Below are 22,474 nucleotides of genomic sequence, written 5' to 3' on the forward strand. Positions count from 1 at the left end.
ATTCAATGCCATGTCAAATTATTTGTTTTAATTTAGTAAAATATAGGGTAAAAATTTGAAATTCTAACTCTTAGTCGATAATTTATATATGATATGATAAAATGGAGTCCGAAGATTTAAATGTTAGACCTCAATTGTTACGATTAATTTTATTTCGCTCGTTGATATATCATCTTAATAAGTCAAGTAATTTAAAAAGGTAGGAGCTGGAGACAACTCAAGCATGTAAATCAATCTATAAATACATAATTAAAAATGAGAAATGTCTTTTCATTTTAAAGTAAATATAATAATAATTAATAAAATAATGTGGTGCAACTGCAAGGAACCGACGCAGAGTTTTGTTGAATATGGAAAAAGGAAAAAAGAAAAAAAGAAAAAAGAAAAAAGAAAAAATGTTGAACAGATTTTTCTCAAGAGAACGAAAGAGAATTGTCATCTCAAATTCTCAATTCACATCCGCACAGCATAGCTTACGTCTCTCTCTCTCCTCTTTTTTTTTCCTTCCTTTCTCTCTCTTCCCCCACCTTCCCACTCTGGCTCGTAAAAGTCGACCAAAAACCATAACCACGAAGACTTGGAAATGATAATTGATAACGAAAATCTCACAGTGAGCTTTAGATAAGAATGGCAACTCAGCCACTATCTCCGACTTCAACTTTTCCCTCTCTTTTCTGTAGCAATAGTAATGGAGTCGGTTTTTATAAATTCCGTTCTTCATCGTATTCCCATCATGCCTCTGTTTCTTCTTCTTCATTTCCGATGGCTAAAACCAACCAATCCATTTCTAGACTCTGTTATTTGCAGACCCATTTGCCCAAATCAGGTATTTTCCTTATACCCACTTGGTTTTTGTTGATTACTATCGGTGTTTATCAGGTTTTGTATATTTGGTTCTGGGATATCCTCTGTTTCGTTTATTGGAGTGTTTTTATTTATTTATTTATTTATTTTTTATTTTTTTAAATGATTGTGAAGGGTAATTAGTTGTTGAGTGTTAGGAAGATTATGAGATGTTCTTGAATTTCAAATGCTGTGCTACTTTGTAAATATGGGTTAACTTCAATGGAAATTTTATGCGTTTGGTTGGAGGGAAATTGTTGGGACATGTTCTTCAGTTATGGAAATTTGGTTTCGTGATGCATGAATGAATCGTTGGTTTTGTTAATTTTATTTTTCAATTTCATTTGTTTTTAGAAATGGGTTCTGTTCATTCTTGTTGTTTGGAAGTTTTTGGTTTGTAACATATAGAGTAATCCTTTTTTTTTTTTCTCTCCCTTTTTTCTGTGTTCTCACATTTCTCTGTGGCATATCATCTTTTTTGGTCCAAAAAATGTGGGTAGTTGAAGGTATATGTGGTTTATCATTTGTATCGTTCTACTTAGAGCTGGCAACAGCAAAGTTAAGCCAGCTTGGGTCAAGCCTACAAAGAGCTAGTGGCCAAATAGTTTGGGCTGCTGTTAAATGAGATTGGGGCTTTATTGTCTCTTATCAACTTTTGGCCCATATATATATATTCCCTTCTTCTCAGAGTTCAACAAGATTCAAACCTCTTACTTTTTGGGACACAGATAATGCCTTGACCAATTGAGCTATGCAAATATTTCGTAGTTCTAGTTTCGTATTGCCATCTCGGCTTTTTGAAGATGAGGTACTTAGCAGAAGATGTGTTCCATCAGTTATATTAAAGGGTGTCGAAAAGGTTGGTTTGGGCCCTCAAGGGCTAATAGTCAAGCAATGTTCAAGTCCTGCTTAACATGGGTTGAGAATGTGCTACCTTGATCATTAAGTCTTGAGGGGAAGACACGACATTTAATTATTAGTAGTTTCTTGGAAATGTTCTACACTCAGCCTACAACTTTGTGCTTTTCCCTTGTACTTCTTGGTTGTATGACATCATTTCAGTGTACTCATGGGATTGAAACGGTTGCGTTGGTATGAATGGGTCTTCATAATGACCAAGGCCATTGGCATAACCTACTGCAAGTATGCAGATTTAATGGATCATTCTGCTTGCCAATAGGGGTGGGTTAATCCAATAACACTGGTATATTCTTTTGACATTTCAACCTGGGGAGGGGAAGAGGTCAGAGTGGAGTCATCAATTCAATCATTCACATGGTCTCTTGACCTTTTCTCTAAATGAAGTAATGAACCAAACTTTTATACATTTGTTATAGTGACATGACCATCTCTCTAGGTTGCAACTTGCACGTTCCTTTTAGATCTTTATATGCTTGAGATAATGCTTTGCTACTTTCAAGCGACATTCTTATGAAAGCGTCATATATAGTTTGTACTTTGTAGTGAAATCAGAGAGAGCTTCTGAATTCTTGTATTTTATGAATGAACTTTTCGATATTTGTAGTGAAGCTTTTGTGAAGTTTCAGAAAGCTAAAGTTCTATTGTTTGATGGCCAATTCTGTTCTACCATATCTTGTATAGTATGCAACTGCGTTCTTAATGTGTAGACACAAACTGCTTTAATCATTGATCTCTTCCGTCTCTTTGGAATTTTACTCTAGGCAATGGATGTTCATGGATTCAAGATAACTCCTTGTGCCACAGTGTTTCTGCCTCCATCGAGTGTTTTCAAGGCTCCATTTGTTATGCATTACCCACAAAGCCAGCACAAGTTTCCACTGTAGAGGACCTTTTTGAATTCATTTGCTCAGGTCCCTTGATGGAAAAGTTGGGTATGAGCCCGGAAAATGTGGCTGATGCCATAGATAAATGGCTAGCTTATGGCTCTTATCTTTGTCGATTATTCAAAGCTAACGAAATGGAGCTCACAATTCCTCAAAAAGCAAGATTTTATCATTACTATATACCCGTCTTTTTTTGGTGTGAAGATCAGATTTCTCAACACCAGTCCTCATTTAAAGAAGGAGAAGAAATACCTCCCTTAGTGGTATGCTTTTGGAATTCCCATATCTACTTTATTCTTGTTTCAAACCTGCTTATAATAATTATTTGATGCGTTCTTCCACGTCAAGGAATTGAGATGTTTTGCATGAGCATAGGCTTTCGTGGAATTTTTTTTATCCGAGGCCTATTGATTACGCTGGTTATCACTATCAGAGCTAAAAGTTTGTTATTCCTGTGACTCCTTGTCTTCAAATCACTTTGTTGTGCTTGTGCAGATAGGATTTAGTGCTCCGCAAGGTTGTGGAAAAACGACACTCGTGTATGCTCTCAATTATCTTTTTGAAGTAACAGGCAGGTAGGCTGCGATGCGAGTAATTATACCATAATGAGAGCTGACCATCTGCTGAAGCAGTGATAGCTGATAAGACTAAATAATGGGCAAAATATTATTTCTGACTGAAGTTCTATCTCAGGAAGTCTGCTATGTTATCCATTGACGATTTCTATCTGACAGCCGAGGGGCAGGTTGGTTAGCTATCTATGGTGTTTTTAGCATTTGCTTTCGGTTTGCATTACTATTAATAAACCAAGTGTTACATGGTAGGCACAACTGAGGGAAAGCAATCCTGGAAATGCACTTCTGGAGGTAACTATTTTCAGTCTCTCCTTCTCTTAAATTGTAGATTAAATGAAAGCTAGTTTTAGTCCTCCATATTTCTTCTGTTAATTATTTTCTTCTATTTTTAGTTTCGTGGAAATGCTGGAAGTCATGATCTCGAATTGTCAGTCGAAACACTCACAGCCCTATCCAAGTTGACCAAGGAAGGTCAGCTTCTCCTTCACTTTTGCTTCTGTTTCCCCTATTTTGATATTTTTACTTATTTAGTTCTCTTTTAAGATGAAGGTTTAAAGATGAAGGTCCCCAGATATGATAAAGTAAGTGCAAATAGCCATTATCTTGGTCCTTGTATATAATTCCAGCCACTTATGAGTCTCAATCCCCCATGTCCTTTGTTTAATCCAGTCTGCATTCAGTGGAAGAGGTGACAGAGCTGATCCTTCTACTTGGCCAGAGGTTGAAGGACCATTGACAGTAAGAAATTTTAATTTAAAAAAAAAAAAAAAAAAACTTAAAATTTATTGCACCTAGCTACATGAACTTTAATTTGGTCCTCTAGGTTGTCCTATTCGAAGGCTGGATGCTTGGCTTCAAGCCGCTCCCGACAGAAGCAGTCACAGCAGTTCATCCACAGGTTATAGCTTTTCAACTTTCCAGAACTTATTTTCTAGCTGATCCTCCTTTGTCAAATCTGTCATTAACATCTATTTCTATCTCTACCATGTCTTTTTTTTTATACTCAACCACTATCTCTTCAATCAAGTGAAAAAAGGAAAACAAAACCTGTGAAAATCTCACTCAAATGAACTGCCAAATTTTACAGCTCGAGACAGTGAACAACAATATGAAAGCATACTACGACGCTTGGGATAAGTACATAAAGGCGTGGATCGTGATCAAGATAAACGATCCCAGTTGCGTCTACTATTGGCGTCTGCAGGTAAGCTGTTTTAACACATTACATACAACCACCGAGTTTTAGAAACCTTAAAAAACAATCTGGTGTTATGAATTTGCAGGCAGAGATTGCAATGAGAGAGGCAGGAAAACCCGGGATGAGCGACGAAGAGGTAACCAAAACGAAATGAAACAAAATAGAGTTTGAAAGTTGCATATAGTCAGATGTCAGTGAAAAAAGTTGGTTTGGATGGATGAGAAGGTGTGGTGGTGTTTTGCAGGTTAAAGATTTTGTTTCGCGTTATCTGCCAGCCTATAAGGCTTATCTTCCCACGTTATACTCAGAAGGGCCAAGTGGGTCAGATCCAAAGCATCTGCTTGTGGTTGAAATTGATGAAGAAAGGAATCCAATTCTTGGTTATTAGGTGGGAGATTATATATGAACTTAAAAGTTGGTTTTATCAGCTTTCATATGTTCTTTGACCACCTTTTTTACCCCTCCTATGTGGATACCACTCGCCTACTTTTCACTAAAGTAGGAGCTCTTATTCATTCATTTGTATCAATCTGTTTTTGTTGTATGTAATAAATCAAGTGGGCTTTACTCAGACTACATGAGGGACTAAGTAGGAGCTTTTACCTTGTGGATTGTATATTACTTTCTTTTATCCGTTAAAAATTACAAATTTAGTCCCTAAATTTTGATGTTTGTGTCTATGAATTTTCAAATATTTTAAAATTAATATTCTATAAAATATAGAATTGAATTTTTTTTTTTTGTATATCTGCAAGGGGGAAGAGATTGAACCTTCGACTTGAGGAAAGTCATGCCAATTACTGATAAGCTAAGCTCACTTTGGTCCAAAAAAAAGTTTATGAATATATTAAATACTTTTTAAAGTTCACATATTAGAAGATACAAATTTTAGAAAAAGGACTAAACGTGTATTTTAATTCTTATGTTTTGTGAGTGTGAGTGACTTTCTTTTACCATGAATCTTGGGGGTCTCAACCTTACAAATTTGGGTCAATATGGGCTTGTCAGTCCAATAGATGACAGTTTGGGCCTAGGACCAAATGCTGGATTTGTTTGGGCCAAGTCGTCGTAATGCTTTGAGCTTATGAGATTTTAGTTCATTGGATCATATCGCTAATAAGGTTTGGATGTACTAAGTTGGATAATTAAGTTTAGTTGTTTGAATTTTTAGTTTTGTATTTATTTAATATTCAAATTTTAAAAATGTCTAGTATGTTCTTAAACTTTCAAGTCTGTGTTTGATAGATTCGTGAATTTTCAAATTTATGTCAAATGAGTTTTAGAACTTTTATTTTGTCTAATGGATTTTTGGCCTATTTGACATTTTGTAAAATATACAAATATACTAAACACAGTTATGGGTATGGGAGAGATGAAATTTAATTTTATATCTAATACATCAAAACTTTTTTAGACAAAAAATTGAAAGTTCATGGATCAATTAGAAAATTTTAGAGTTCAAAGACATATTAGACAAAAGATTGAAAACTCGTAGTTCTTTAGAGACATTTTAAAACTTAGAGATCTATTAGATACAAATTTAACCTTAATTTCTTTCACTATTAAGGCAAAATTATTATTCTTAAATTAAAGTTAGAATTTTTCAATTTTTCTTTGTACGTTCTATTTTTGACTTGGCTAATGTTAGTTATATGATGAACTAACAACATTTTAGAAATTAAGTGGCTTGTCTTCTTTCATACAATATATTTTCTTAAAGGTTGATTTATGTTATATTTTCTTTTAGCACCTTTCTTCCACTTTCTCTTATTTGAATTGTCAATGGAAAAGATGCACCTTTAAATTACTAAAAAAAACCATTTATTTAAAATTTTGTACCACTTGTCTACATAGAAATGGAATCATATTTATATATGAAAAAAACATTAAAATAATAAAAGACAAACAACCAAAGCAAACCATTTCCTTAATATAACTCAACAACCTAAAACTAGAAATCAATAATTGAAAATGAATACCCAAAATAAAACCAAATGGTTCCATAGTAAGTAAACAAACTTCATATATTACTATAATCTAATTTTATATATGTCCCTCCTAAAACAGAATCACACATGTGTGACATTGACAATCAACTAAACAAATTAATAGAGAGGTCCTATATTAATTATCTGAATTACTTTTATGTCTATTTTTGAACAAAATAGAGTCATAAAAATTAAGCAAAAAGATTACAAATATAAAAATTAACCGAAATATAGGAGCATTTTTTTTTTCTTGTTCTACTTATAGATCCTTAAATTGTAGGGCGAATCCTTTGGCTTCACATCTTTTCATTATCCTCAACCTCTTGCAAGATTCAATAAACATCCTGAAAAATTATAATTATTATTATGTTAATTATGATCATAATTGTAATTAGAGAATAATTATTTTAAGAATATAAAAATATAATATTATATTTAAAATGGTATGTGTCGGAGAGGGGGCAAGGAGAAATGAATTGAGGGACAACTTTGTAAAATGGCTGACACTATTATTAGGGTTTGGTTCGTGTCGGTATCATGTTGTGTAAGTTAATGAATGGGATGGGAGGTGTGAAAAGACCTTTTTGCCCATCCTTCAATTAATCAAATCAAATTGACTTTGACGGGAGACTTCAATTTAAAGCACCGTTAACAACGGTAATAATAACAATAATAATAAAACAATTCATTATATATATATATTATTATTATTATATTTAATTACTTCCTTTGAACTTTTACTTAATTATTTATTTATTGGTTTTTCTATAGAAATTTTTTTGTTAGACTTTAGGTTGGGAGGTTGAGTTTGAGAATATAAGAGGTTGGTATGAGATCTATGCTAGTTGCAACATAGAGTTTAACAATAATGATCAAATTATTTTTCTAAAATTTATAAAAAATGACTAAATAAAAATATAATAAATTCCAGGACTAAAATATGATTTAAATTAAAATATATTAATCATTGTATTTTGTCCTTGTTCATTTAGATTAAGACAATTGCGTTAGATAACATTTCTAAGAATAATAATTAAGTGTATAGTAATATTTTTAAAGAATTATAAATATAGAAAAATTTATTGGTGATAGATTCTATCGCTAATTGACTCTTACCAATTATATGATCTATCTATAATAGACTTCAAAAGTAAAATCTAAATTTTGCTATATTTACAAATTCTTTTGTGTTGTACTATATATGCAAATACTTTTGACCTGATTGTTATATTTGCAACTGCTCTTCTAGAATAATAACAATTAAATATTTGATGACTAATATGAACATAATTCAATTGATAAAAATAGATATTGATTGATCAATAAATTAGAGCTTTGAATCCTTAAATTTACATGCTAATACAAGACCATAATAGTAAATAACAATCATCTAAGGTTTTTTTTGGTAACATAATATATAATTATATCAATAATGAAAAAGAAATAATATGAATCATAATCTAGAGTTGTTTAGACACTTGTTTTCGACTAAAAGGTCGATTTGGATTGACGTCAGAAAATTTGTTTTTAAAAAATTCATTTTTATTTATAAATATTTTTGATAAAAAGGGATTAAAATACACTTGAAAATTTATTCCAAACACATTCTAAGAAGCCATTGATTTAAATTTCAACCTCACATTAAAAAAATTAAAATTTGAGTTTGGTAAACAGAAAAATGAATTTAGAGAGAGAAAGTGAAAAAAAAAAGAAGAAAAAAAAAGGTGAACTTACTCCCAGGGGACGTCTCCAACAAGCATCCAGTCTCCATCTTTGTCCTCATAAATGGGAACGTAATCAGAACTTTCTCCATGCTTTAATGTCTTCCCTGTCATTTTACAAATATTGCCACTACTTTTTCATTATATTTCTTCATAAATTTTTGGATGATTTTCAAATGGTAAAATTTTACTGTTTATATGTGATAGACCGTGACAAACTACTATCCGTGTCATGATACACGATAATATTTTACTATTATTTGTAAATATTTTCAGCAGTTTCGTGATTTAAAATAATTTACTTAAATTTTTTATATATATATTACCAAAAAATAAAATAAAATAAATACAAGTGTATATTTTTCTTTATTCTACTTAATTCTTTTAGTTAGACAGCTTCATCATGTTATCAAATATAAAACAACCTCTATCTTAAATTCTCAAAATTTCGAGGGAAGAAATCTAACTCAATCATTTATTTGTGAATTTATTATGGACATGTTAATTACTAAATAAATCCTAAAAAATGATTAAGAAAAAAGAGGGAAAAAAAAATATAACAAAGGGCTAGGTCATAGAGGTTTGAATGAATTTAATTACCAGTTCCAAAGCAAGCAAAGAGCTTTTGAAGAGCAAGGGCAAGATCCGAGTAGCCTTTATGAGAACCCAAGTCAAGTTTACGAAGAAATGGAGCTCCATCCATGCTAATTTTCACGTACATTTTCGAATTCTCACTCTCATGCAATGTCGATTCTTTTTCTCCAAAACTATTCTTTTTTCGATATGAACATACCGGTGGCCACCCCACGACTTGTCCCTTAATCGTCATGCTATTCTTTTGCTCGACATCGTCTCGGGCTGGCTCATCCTCATTGACGATGTCAGCGTAGACTCGTTTCTTCTCATTTTTGTCGTCGTTGCCAGGGAGACCGAGACGAAGCTCGGTGATCTCGAGTCCAAGGGATTCTTTTGCCATTTTGTTGAAAGGAGGAGTCTTTTTTTTTTTTTTTCCTTTTTGGTATAGGGAATGGGAAAAATGAGAAAGGATTGGACAATGAAAGAGGGTTATATAGAAAAAGAGATGGGAAGAATTGAAGAAGGGAGTGGGGAACAATGACAGGTCAACTAAGGGGTTAGCGGTCGCTGAGATGAGAAGCAAAAGTGGGGTCTTGGTGCTCCCTAAGACACTATTAAGGACCGACATAATAAGTTGGATGGAGGACTTATGTTTAGGTTTTTTCTTTTTTTAAAATCTTTTAAATACCCTACGTTACATTCATAATTCTTGGATCGGATCTTAATTTTTTTAAACTAGATATGTCAATTTGAGTTTTATAGACTCTGATACCATATTAAAAAAAATGAGATTTCATCTCAAAATCAATTGACAATGAAAGGACAATGTGCCATTCTCTGGTTTGTTTATCGATTCACTTTTTGAGTATCTAGGTCATTTTGTGTACAAACAAAGAAGAAATAAATTTGGATACATACTCGAATTTTATGAATATTTTGTTTTATAGTTTTTCTTTAAATATTGTTTGTTTCTTCACAATTTTTTTGCTATAATTTTTCTTCTCTGACAGAAATATTTTTAAAAGAAAATTTTGTTTTTAGAAAGTAACATATTTTGTTTTTAGAAAGTAACATTTTCTTTTTCTATTTCTAAATATTATACTCATTTATAAGAACATAATTAAATTTTTGCTATTTAGCATCATTCAATATCTGTCAGTTAAGCCTATGTGTAGTAAAATTAGGTGAAAAATTTTTGTGTCTACACGATTATTTAAAAGAGTGAAAGTAACCTAGGTGAAAAATGATAATAAAAGCACTTTTTGTCATTTTTTTTTTAAAAGAAGAAAAAAAAATCTCTAATTTTTGAAAATTTTAAAATTTATCACTCATGTGTTAAATTTTTTTAGTCAAGTAAATGTATAGCTTTATAGGAACAAAATCATGTGCTCAACTCAGATTGAAACATAGAAATATCCGAGTCCTTTTACTATTTTACTTTTTTCCTTTTTGGAAGGAAATCTTTCTTATTTTTCTAAATATATGGGTTTTGATTATCAAGAATTTTAATTTTATAAAAAAATACCTTCTACTTTAGAAAGATAGAGAGAAAAACTTTAAGTTTTTTTTTTTCTTTTTACAAAAACAATACAAAGACGAACAAAAATAACAACGTTAGGAAGGACAACGGGAAAACTTCACCCTAATCATCACTCATCAAAAGTTGAAAGAAAGGAGCCAAATCATCAACTACCATGTTTTAAGATGATTGAATGAGTCAAGAATATTGGTAAAATCCGGGCATACTGTTATAAATCGTAGTCCTAATTATCTCTCATTATTCGTATTATGTGTACAAAGTATTAGCAAATATAGCACAATACAAAAGAATTTATAAATATAACAAAATTTAGATAAACTCTTAGAGTCTATCAGTGATAGACCATATCGTTAATAGGAGTATATCAATAATAGAGTCTATCACTAGCATATTTTGCTATATTTGTAATTCTTTAAAAACATTGTTATACAATTAATTTTTAATTATAAAAGTGCTATCCATTGTAAGTACCCATAAAAAATAGATCATCAAAGAACTAATTGGATTTATTAGTATTCCCATTTTTGTAATTTAGTTTTCTCCTCTAAGATTTACCATAAAATTATATTAATCAATAAAATTAAAATTTTTTATTTTATGCCATTTTTTTGGGTATAAAGTAAGTCAAGAACATTTCATGAGTACATACCAATAGACAATGATCACATGGAGTTATACTTTTGGAAAATTAGTATCAAGCATGTGCATCCATCCCACATCCTTCTAGTTTTGATATATAAAGTTTTAATTAAAAAAAAAATATAAATATGAAAAAGGAAATAATTAAAAGTTATAGAGATCTCAAACCAAAACAAACTTTCAATAAAATTGAAATGGTTATCATCATTCTATCTTTTTAACCTTTACTATATACTTGAAATTAATTATTGTAACCAAATCGATGATATACATATTTGGCACATTTTTTTTTCCTTTTTCATATGAATCCTTCATAATTGACCCTTTAGCATATGAAATAGTGTTTTGTTATGAGCAAAAGAAAGTATTCATTTCAAACAAAATTATCTAAGCTTTATGATTTCTATTGTGTGTGAAGTTTGTTTACCATTTGTTTTTAAATTGTGAATTATTAAAATTTCAATGAATTATTCTAAATCGGAAAAAAGGGAAATTTTTATAAATAAAAAAATTCAAAAACTATTTACATTTTATAGCAAAAAGTTTCAAAAGTGTTTTGTACTTTTGGAACTTTTTCTAAATATTTTTAAATATTTTTTATATTTAAAAAGGTTAAAAAAAAATGTCATTAATGGTTCAAACTGATATTTACAAATGAAGGGGGATGTGATTTTAATTTATGAGTAATCCATTATATGGAATTACATAAAATAAATAGAAATAAAGAGAAAATAACATTAATAAATAAGAAAGAGAAATATACCATAAGATAACAAAGTGAAATAACATCTCTTTCAGTTATAAATTAAAAAAAATGTTTTTTTTTTTGTTTTTTTTTTTTTNTTTTTTTTTGTTTTTTTTTTTTTTATCTATTAGCATCTCTAACAAAATTAACAATTTAGGAATGGTTTTGTTTTTTGGGATGTAAATAACTAAAATCTTAGATATCCGAAATTATAGAGGTCCGACATCTCTAGATTACTATGTTTGTTTTATAGAAATATTTGTGCAAATATTTGGAATTATTTTGATAACTGTATTTATTTTGTTGGATTTCTACTCAAAATATCTTAAATTTACATAATGTTCCAAGAATGTCCTTGAGACTATTTATTAATTTATAATTAATTTGTACTTATATAATATATTTCTTTTTATTAATTTGAATTTATTTTTAAATTAATACCATTTATATTATTTTTCTCAACAAAATAATACATCATAATTTACGATCTTTTATAAAATAAATATTAGTATTAATTTAAAATTGAAAATCTTGCTAAAAAATAATAAAAATTACAATATAACAAAAAAAAAAAAAATGATATATGTTTTAGTTATATAACGTATGAAGATTAATATATATATATATATATATATATGTAAAATAGAAAAAAAAGAACAAAATGTAAAATGTAACTTGGAAATCTAGAAAATCCATATTTTAAGAGAGTATCCAAAACTCTCAAGATGCAGGGCATCTTCCAGATGCCAGGGAATTTTATAATACCACAAAGTAAATACGGTAATACAGATGTCCCACAAAAATCTAGAATGTCCAAAAAACAGACGATCTAAGCGTGTTTATCTTGCATAGTGATTTTAATCGAGGAACAAAAGTGAGTTTTTTTTTTTTTTTATTAATAAATAAGAAGTTAAAAACGTTGAGTTAATTTCAAAACTTTTTTCTGTTTAACAAAACTCTTAGAGAATGGTTTTCTTTCTTCAAATAACTTAGAAGTGTTTAAATGAAAATTCTTAAAATATGTGATAATAAATTAAAACATATATATAATGGTAGAATGATTTTTTTTTAAAAAATATAGTGTAGTAAAACAATTTTGCAATTTAAAATTATCTTTTTTAAAAAATATAAGATTATTGTGAAATTGAGGAGCACAATGGAACACAACATAATAATAATAATAATAATAATAATAATAATAATAAAAAAGTAATAAATAACTAAATTAAAAATAACTAAAATTATAATTTTATGGAAATTGGAAATATATGAAATTTCCTTTTTATTCTCACCTATGTGCATCCTTTTAAGATCCACCAAATGCTACTATTTATGGGCAAAGTGGCAAGTAGGATGTGGACTTATATGGACACCAAGCATGAATTATTACAAGATATATGGACAACATGAAAAATGACATATGGCTTTTAGGACACTAAGTATTGGATATCTATTTTTATGATATTTATAATACTCCCCATTAGATGCGCTCATACATATATATGGAATATGCCTCGTTAAAACCTTACTAAGAAAAACCTAGAGAAGAAAAAAGATTACATATTTCATGTAATACATACTCCTAAAAGAATACAATATATTTACTCTCCCTCATGAAAACATCACTTAAGATCTCTGAATCGTTGCATTCCAATGTTGTACACCAATTTTTCAAAAGTTGTGATTGATAATGCCTTTGTAAATAAGTCTACCAGGTTATCTTTGAGAAAATTTGTTGTACAACGATGTTGCCATTTTCTTCAAGATCATGAGTGTAGAAAAGTTTCGGTGAAATATGTTTTGTTCTATCTCCTTTAATATATTCTCCTTTGATTTGGGCTATGTAAAGCTGTGTTGTCTTCCTATAATATTGTTGGAGGATTTTTATTAAGAGATAAGCCACACGTTTCATGAATGTGTCAAGTCATTGACCTTAGCTATACACATTCTTGACTAGCCTCGTGAATTACAAGAATTTTAGCATGATTTGAAGAAGTGACTGTTATCGTTTCTTTCACCGATCACCATGATATAACAGTTCCTCCACATGTAAACAGTTAACCTATTTGAGATCTAGCTTTATGTGAATTATATAAATATCAAGAATCTACATAATCAACTAGATTAAAATTTGATTTATTTGAATAAAACAAACCCATATCGATTGTTCCTCGGAGATAACGAAGTATATGCTTAATTTCGTTCCAATGTCTTTTTGTAGGAGAAGAACTATATCTAACTAATAAATTTACTGAAAATACAATATCTGATCTTGTATTATTAACAAGATACATAAGTGCACCAATTGCACTAAGATATGGTACTTCAGGACTAAGAAGTTCTTCATTATCTTCTCGAGGTTGAAACATATCTTTCTTTATATCCAATGGACAAACTTCCATTGGAATATTTAATGGATGTGCTTTATCCATATAAAATCTTTTCAAAATTTTTCCTGTATAAGTTGGCTGATGAATAAATATTCCATCTATCAAATGCTCAATTTGCAAACCAAGACAATTTTTTTTTTCCTGAAATCGTTCATTTCAAATTCTTTCTTAAGATATTCTATTACGTTTGAAAGCTTTTCAGGAGTTCCAATTATATTCAAGTCATCAACATATACAATTATAATAACAAATCCTGATTGTGTTTTCTTTATAAAAACATATGGACATATTAGATTATTTTGATATTCTTCTTTCAATAAATATCCACTTAGGCGATTGTACCACATCCGTCCTGATTATTTCAATCCATATAGTGATCTATATAACTTTATTGAATATCATTCCTGAGAATTTGATTTATATGCTTCAGGTACCTTAAATCCTTTTGGGATTCTTACATAAATATTATTATCAAGAGATCCATATAAATATGTTGTGACTACATCCATAAGATGTATATCCAGACTTTCATACACAGTCAAGCCAATTAAATATCTTAGTGTAATTGCATCCACCATTGGAATATGTTTCATCATAATCAATACCTGGTCTTTGTGAAAAACCTTGTGCAACTAGTCTTACTTTGTATCTTGTGACCTCATTATTTTCATTTTTTTTCCTCACAAATACCCATTTGTATCCCACAGGTTCGACACCTTCTGGTATTTGGACTACTGGTCCAAAAACTTACCGTTTTGAAAGTGAGTTTAATTCTTCCTCGATTGTTTATTTCCATTGAAACCAATCTTTTCTATGTTGACATTCTTCAATAAATTTTATTTCAGAATCCTCATTTTTAGATATAATATCAAAAGCAACATTATGCATAAAAATATTGTCAATAATTACGTTAGTTCGATTCCATCTTTTTCCTGTCATGACATAGTTTATTGAAATCTCATTATGATCTTTAGGTATTTCACCTTCCTCACTAGTCATGTCGAAGATTTCTTCATGGATATTTACATCCTTGATAGCTAGTAGAAATACAAGCTATTGCAGTATTTTACTTAGAATTATGAGGGTTGATGAGCAGAACATGCGTTAATTTTGCTAAGAATTCATGTGGAATAATGAGCTTGCGTTGATCAGCATTAAAAATCACCACTAACCTTATATCATGCGTTATTTTGTGTCAAAATGTTTATTTTGTAGTTATCATAGGAATCGATCGCATGCGTTGATCTCAAACCATCGCAAAGTTGATCGCATGCATTGATCTTAATGAAAAAAAATTGGTCGCATGAAATATTGCAACTACAGTTATAACCATTATATAAGGGTGATCGCGAAGTGGGTGGAATGTGTTGATACTTCAGAAGAAACAATTATGAACGTATACCTCGAGAGTATCAAAGAGATAAGATTATGATGATATTTCACCTACCGCGACAAGAATGACAGTGATTCAAAATGGGATTACCAAAGCTGTCGGGATTTGAGCTCTATAAATAAAGCCTTGAAGCCCATATTCAAAGCATCTGGGACTTCTATCTTGGGCAGATTCCTGTTGTTGGATCGATATGGCAACCCTAGAGGGGGTAAATAGGGTTTAATTAAACTTTTTTTCTAAATTAACCTAATTAAACTAATTAATACACTTTTTATAAATAATAAGAAAAATTCAATTATGCAACAAATAAGATGACAAAAATGTGATAATTTAATTCTATCAAAATTTACCAAATAAATAAGAACAAACTAAAACATACAATAAATTGCTTAAATTAATTGCAAAAATAAAAAAGAAAGAGTTAGAGAAGAAGACACTGGTTCGGTCAAACTCGACCTACTCCACTTCCCAAACACCTCATGGGAATTTGAATAAAATATTTCTGACTTTTTCCACGGATTATAGCCCAACCATTACACCACCGCTCCTTTTACAGTTTCAAAAGCAAACCTGATCCTTTCCACTGTTTAGGATCAAACTGTTACAAATGTTGGAATTTTTGAAGAACACAATACAACTCTCACTAGATTGGATTTACAAGTTTAAGCACTCAACAAGTTTATCCTCACAATACAATAACACTCTTTCAAGAATAAGATGAAAAGAAAAAAAAATTGGGAACTTAGAGAGAGCAACAATTAAACTTTTGAGTTTTGGAAGATTATGAAATGTAAAATTTGGAGAGGAAGATGATTTATATAGAGATGGAAAAATTTTTAGAAACCACAATTAATTTAGACCATTGGATTTTGGAAAAGAAAAATTAATGGTGGAGATTTTAAACTAAACTGGTCGTTAGATACAAACAAAATATAATATTAAATTCATTTTCTTTTTAAAATTAATCCAAAAAATAAAAAAGCATACCATGTGTCAAAAACTAGCCGTTAGACACAAACATAAAATAATATTAAATTTATTTTCCTTTTAATTCATTTTTTTAAAATTCATTCTTTTAAAGTCAATCCAAAAATAAAAAACATACCATGTGTAATAAACTACCGTTAGAACACAAAACATAAAATAATATTAAATTTATTTTTAATTTCAATTTTTTTAATTTTAAATCAATCCAAAAATCAAAAGTCCATCATATGTTAATCTCTTAATGATCCACCATTCAACCAATATGCTGCCACATGTCTACATGCAAATGGTCGGGTTATGCCACATCATCCACCACGGTATTTTCTCTATAGAATTGTTTCGGTCATATCGTTTTCGTTTTAGCTCCGATTTGAGTGATTCAAGAGGTTTGGAATTGTTGTTCCGAGCTCTACGCTATAGACATACTAAAACACTAAGATTTTCAGTAATTAAAAATTGAGTTTGTTATCATCAAAATATTGATTAGTTAGTTAATTAAAATTAATTAATTTGAGATTAAGGGCCAAAAAGACAACATCTATGATCACAGACGAGAGCATGAGAAAGAAAGTATTTGAGAGTTCTTCACTTCCACAACTTCCTCCAATTGACAACTGGAGCTTTGCCGGAGATAGATCTCGAGAGGGGCTACTCCACCGCCCATCCATTGCACCACTGACAGTCTTGACACACATCTGATGGAAGCAAAAGATTGCCTACATCTAGCCATCCATTTTTTCTTCTCACCTCTATATTGTATTACAATTTGGCTTAAGTTATTAATACATTTTGTAATAAATGCATCTCTTTAATTCCTTCAACATCATCTTCATCATCTTTTTCTACTTTATAATTTTTTTTCACCGTAATGAGTTAAGTGCAGATTGCAAGAGTTATAGCATACTCAATCATGCAACATAGAGATACGACACATATAGCAAACCACCGAGAGGTGCGTTGCGCGAGTATAGTGAGTCAATCCTGTTTGCTTAGTGCGAGGTTATCACAATGCTTTTCTATGAGCGGAATAGCTATAACCAACTGCCCAAGAGGGTAAGTAGTGAAACTCACTAAGCAAAGTAAGCAGTGTTCTTAGAGATATGAATAACCTTATGCTCAATGCAACCATGCATTATAGAGATATAAAACATGTGGTTGACCACCGAGAGGTGTGCGATGCGTTATTGTGGTGAGCTGGGATTACCCTTGTAACCAAACTTAAGGACTTGGTGATATCTCTTTCCCAACCCTACTTCTCCATACATCTTATTACGCGTTAATAGTTGCTGCATCTCTACCGATTCTCATAGTCAAACTTCAATTGTTTGGTCTGTTTAGCTAGGGGCAGGAGTAGTGCATAGTAATAAGCTTCTTTCTTTTTATTTTTAGGAGTAGCACATAGTAATCAACTTCTTTCTTTTTATTTTTATTCTCCGCCTCAAACACATTACTTTACAATCATCTTTTAGTTGCAAGTTCCTTCTTCGACCTCGGATCATCCCAAGAAACTTGTGATCTTGTTATACTTGATGAGAGAGAGCAAGAAAACTTGTGACAGGAACACATGGTTATCGCATACACGATTAACGTATAATGCATATTCTTTAGATTAACGCATGATCAATGCATGACTATCAACACATATCCATTAACGCAAACGTTAATTTTCCTCCCAACAATCCTCAACCAAATCTTTTTCACTATTAATTATTTTTCATTTTTTAGGATTTTTATCTTTGGAACCCATTGGTCTACCACGCTTCTGGAGAGTTCCAAACTCATTAGTGACAATTTGTTGTGGTGGGATATCAATTTTTGATGAAACATTTGTAGCTGGTATATGTGACTCAATTACTGTCTTTGCATCTATAAATGTAACTAGTAATTGATTTTCTATATTTTGCAAATGAATTATTTTCTGAACTTCAAGTTCACATTGATCTATATGAGGATCTAAATGAGACAATAATGATGCATTCCATGTAATTTATTTTTTCAATTTCCTAATTCATTCATCTAATATTGAAAAATTTGTCTCATTAAAATGACAATCAATAAATCATGCAGTAAATACATCACCCGTCAGGGGTTCAAGATATTTAATAACTGATGAGGAGTCATATCCAACATATATTCCCAACATTCTTTGAGGACTCATCTTAGTGTTGGTGGAGCAATTGAAACATATACTCCACATGCAAAAATTCTCAGATGAGAAATATTTTGCTTATGACCATAAGGTAATTGTCATGGCAAGTACTTATGATAAGCTACTGGCCTAATGCGTACAAGTGACGCTGCATGCAAAATAGCATGTCCTCATACAGATGAAGAAAACTTAGCTCACATAAGTGATGGTCTTGCAATTAATTGCAGACATTTTATAAATGATTATGCTATACATTTTATCGCAGTCTATCACCGACAGATATTGAAATTTTACTACATTTGTTAATAAGTTGACTCATTTTTCTTTATTTGAAAATAATTCTAAATTAAAAGGTATACGAAACAAACTCTATAACTATATCCATGGTTTGATCTTATTTTCTTTACTCAAGAATTTTTTTTGGTAATATAGGAGTTATTCACCTTGCTTCAAATTTTTATGAGGTTATGTTTATACTTCTGACCAAAAAAAAAAAAAAAAAAGAAATCTTTCAAACGAAACTTAGTTTAATTATGATTGATGGTCTTGTCGGGAAAAATGTTTATTAGATTTAATTTGTTTGATTCCACATTATTGTGCATGAAGAAATGATTTTAGAAGGAAATTTTTTAAAAAAGGGACATATATACTAACAACACTTTTGTTGGAAAGAAATGAATGAAAGAAAAAAGAGAAGCAAAAAAGTGAAATGTTTGATTACATTTTGGTATCATCATCAATGGAAAGAAGAGAATCGTTTCAAGGAGATTTGGGTGTGCATAAATAATAATGAAAACCAAGAGTTTTAATTCCTCACACTAATTATGTCTCCAATCAAATTATCACAAAAGCATTTATATATTTTCAATATTTATATTTTATCAAGACGTTCAACGATTACAAAAACATTCAAAACTAAATACGATATGATAGAAGAAGAGTTGTTAGTAAAGAGTGTGATCGTGTAGATCAAATTAGATCAACGAAAGAAATGTCGTCCTTTCAATTTATATAATAATATAATATAGAAGGATCATATGCATCAGACATTTGGAAAAAAATGAAGCTAAGTTTCAATATATATTTGCATTATTAGATAAATTCTCATACTTAATTCATCTAATGCATCTTTATCATCTCAAATCTATCAACTTTAATTTGGTTCTATTTATTTATTTATGTGTGTATAGTTTTGAATTTGACAATATGAATCATTTGATCCAATATATAATATTTTAACGAGTTAAATTATATATTATTTCAACCAGTTGAATTTTATATATAAATGTTGTATTCTTGTCTTTCTTATATATAGAAAGTTTTCTTAACCTTTGTCAGTAAAGGTTAACAAAAAAAAAAAGTAATGATTTGATAATTTTTAAATTTATGTTTTAAGAGATCTTTTTAAATATAAAAAATATTTAAAAATTATATTTTATAGTAAAAAGTTCTAAAACTACAAAACATTTCTCAAATTTTTTTTACTATAAAATATAATTATTTTTGGAATTTTTTTATTTATAAGAATCTCCCTTTTTTAAAATTAATGTGGTGGTTAGTCATGGTTTGTATAATTAATAGTATTTTTAAATAGTAGGTCCCATTTTCTATAGATATTTAACATCCTACATTTTCTAATTTCTATAGTCAATCATGTTGAGTTCAGAAAATCTTCCCAAGTTAATATTCTTGGACCCAAATATCACTTAATTATATAAGATATTCTTTGATCTAAATATCACTTATTTTAAATTTAATATTCAATATATTTAAATCTTAAACATTAGTTTAACTCTTATATATATTTTATATTATTATCTTTACTATGAGAAAAACTCACTATTCTAAATAGATATTAAAATTTAAAAAAAAAAATGCAAAAAATTATAGAGTACATAAAATAAGATATAGTTAACCTCCTTTTTATGTTGAAATGTGATGCACATAAAGGGTTGTTATAACAATAGTCAATAAAGCATGTTATATGTAGGGATGAACAACAACATATAGTCAAAATGACCACATAACACATTATTTGATGTAAAATTAAGAGGCTCCTCATCAAAAGCTATTATTTCCTTGTGTACTCCTATTTAATCTCAATTAATTAGTAGTATTGTTAAAGGAGACATTATTAAACTTTTCCTTTACCACATTTCCTTCCTATAATTCGTCTCTTAAAGTTATTTTTTCATTTAAAACTCATTAATTTACTGATTGTTATATTTAAAGTGACATAGAATAACCCTAGCAGATCATATGAAACATAAAATTCAGAACACTATTCCAACTCTAGATGCGACAATTTTTCAAAATCAAGCTGTGTCGTTAACAATTGATATGTCTTGTAGTCGAGAATGTTAAAAGTATAGTTTAGAGAGAGAAAAGAGGAAGAGAGAGAGATGTTTGTTAGCAACCGAGCATATGTTTCCTTGGGGTTAGACAAGAGAAGAAGAGTGAAAGAAAGAAGAAGAGAGGAAAGCATATCCCAAAGAGAAAGGCACACGTGATAGAGTTGTCTCCGGCATATCATAAGGTCACCAATGTCTAATTTAGTTCTTCACGCCAACCCATTTTCATTTAGACAATTAGACCAAATTATTTAGATTTTGCCTCTCAACTAAATCTCTACCACTCCTCAATATCAATGGACCCACCACCCACTTTCTTTCTTTTACAATTACTAAGTGGCCGTCACAACCGTGTGACTAACTCTTTTGAACCGTTGAATGTATGAGAAAGAAACTATAAAAGTATCTCGAATTTGTTTCTATTGACCACCACAACGTGTGACTCTAGCCTTTTTGTGACCAACTCTTTTGAATTGTTGAATGTATGATAAAGAAACTATAAAAGTATCTCGAATTTGTATCTAGTGACCGCCACAACGAGTGACTCTAACCTTTTTGTGACTAACTCTTTTGAATCGTTGAATGTATGAGAAAGAAACTATAAAAGTATTTCGAATTTGTATCTAGTAAACGTCACAACGTGTAATTCTAGCCTTTTTAATAAGGTCCTTTTTTTTTATAATTTGAAATTGGGTTTCAATTTTCTTCACTATTTGTTCTATCTCAATTTCTTTATAATTCAAAGGATCGAAAAGTATAAGTATGATGCTTACATGTGACACGATGTTTATTTTTTTTTTCTTAAGGTTTAGTATTGAGAAGACATTATTAAACTTCTCCTTTACCATTCACTTTTCATTTTTCTTTCTTTAGTTTGTCTTTTAAAGTTATATTTTCATTAAAAAAAATCATAAATTTACAAACAGTAATTTTTTTTTTATCCCATTTGATAATCATTTTATTTTTGGTTTCTTCTTTTTAAAATTAAGCTTATGAACACTACTTTCACTTCCAATTTTTTTTCATTTTTTTTATCTACTTTTCATCAATGGTTTAGAAAACCATGCTGAATTTCAAGAACTAAAAAATGTAGCTAGATTTCAAAAAATTATTTTCGTTTTGGGAATTTGGTTAAGAATTCAATCATTGTACTTAAGAAAAATGCAAATCATTGTAAGAAACGTAGATGAAATATGCTTAATTTTCAAAAAAAAAAAAAAATCAAATGGTTACCAAACGAGACCTTAGGTTTTAGTTTCTTGTTTTTTAATTTTGTGTTTGTTTCATCCTGATTTTTAATTAAGGTTTTCATTCTTTGTTTAAGAAACTTCAAATTTCTAGTCAAATTCTAAAAATAAAAACAAAGGTTTAAAAAACTAATATTCTTAATCAGTTTTTAAAAATCGACTTGGTTTTTTAAACATTAATAGAAAGTGAATAACAAAATATAGAATTTATGGTGGAAGAATATCTTAAATCGTCAATTCCATTGTAGGAGTTTGAACACGAAATCTCCAAATCCATCTACTCTGATATTATCTTAAATTATCGATTGACTTAAAAGCTTAAGTTGA

At 29.7% G+C, this 22,474-nt stretch overlaps 2 protein-coding genes across 3 annotated transcripts; one reads left to right on the forward strand and one right to left on the reverse strand.

Moving 5' to 3' along the window:
- The first annotated feature begins 434 nt into the window (after window positions 1–434).
- LOC120087138 (D-glycerate 3-kinase, chloroplastic) lies at window positions 435–5,089 on the forward strand. Of its 2 annotated transcripts, none has more exons than XM_039044033.1 (12): window positions 435–826; window positions 2,526–2,911; window positions 3,144–3,223; window positions 3,342–3,393; window positions 3,473–3,514; window positions 3,616–3,694; window positions 3,767–3,804; window positions 3,893–3,961; window positions 4,047–4,121; window positions 4,311–4,427; window positions 4,507–4,557; window positions 4,666–5,089. In XM_039044033.1, the coding sequence occupies exons 1-12, from the start codon at window positions 628–630 to the stop codon at window positions 4,807–4,809; spliced, it is 1,332 nt and encodes a 443-aa protein (XP_038899961.1). In that variant the 5' UTR covers window positions 435–627; the 3' UTR covers window positions 4,810–5,089. The 2 variants fall into 2 exon arrangements, with proteins under 2 accessions (XP_038899961.1, XP_038899962.1); XM_039044034.1 differs by having other exon boundaries at window positions 436–826; window positions 3,773–3,804.
- A 1,342-nt stretch (window positions 5,090–6,431) lies between these two features.
- On the reverse strand, window positions 6,432–9,178 carry LOC120086500 (auxin-induced protein AUX22-like). The gene is made up of 3 exons (XM_039043182.1): window positions 8,731–9,178; window positions 8,144–8,237; window positions 6,432–6,753 (listed from the first exon to the last, which is right to left on the reverse strand). Exons 1-3 carry the CDS (start codon window positions 9,104–9,106, stop codon window positions 6,669–6,671), a joined length of 555 nt encoding a protein of 184 aa, XP_038899110.1. The 5' UTR covers window positions 9,107–9,178; the 3' UTR covers window positions 6,432–6,668.
- Between the last annotated feature and the right edge of the window lie 13,296 nt (window positions 9,179–22,474).

This window comes from Benincasa hispida, chromosome 9, assembly GCF_009727055.1.
Source record: "Benincasa hispida cultivar B227 chromosome 9, ASM972705v1, whole genome shotgun sequence".
NCBI lineage: Eukaryota > Viridiplantae > Streptophyta > Magnoliopsida > Cucurbitales > Cucurbitaceae > Benincasa > Benincasa hispida.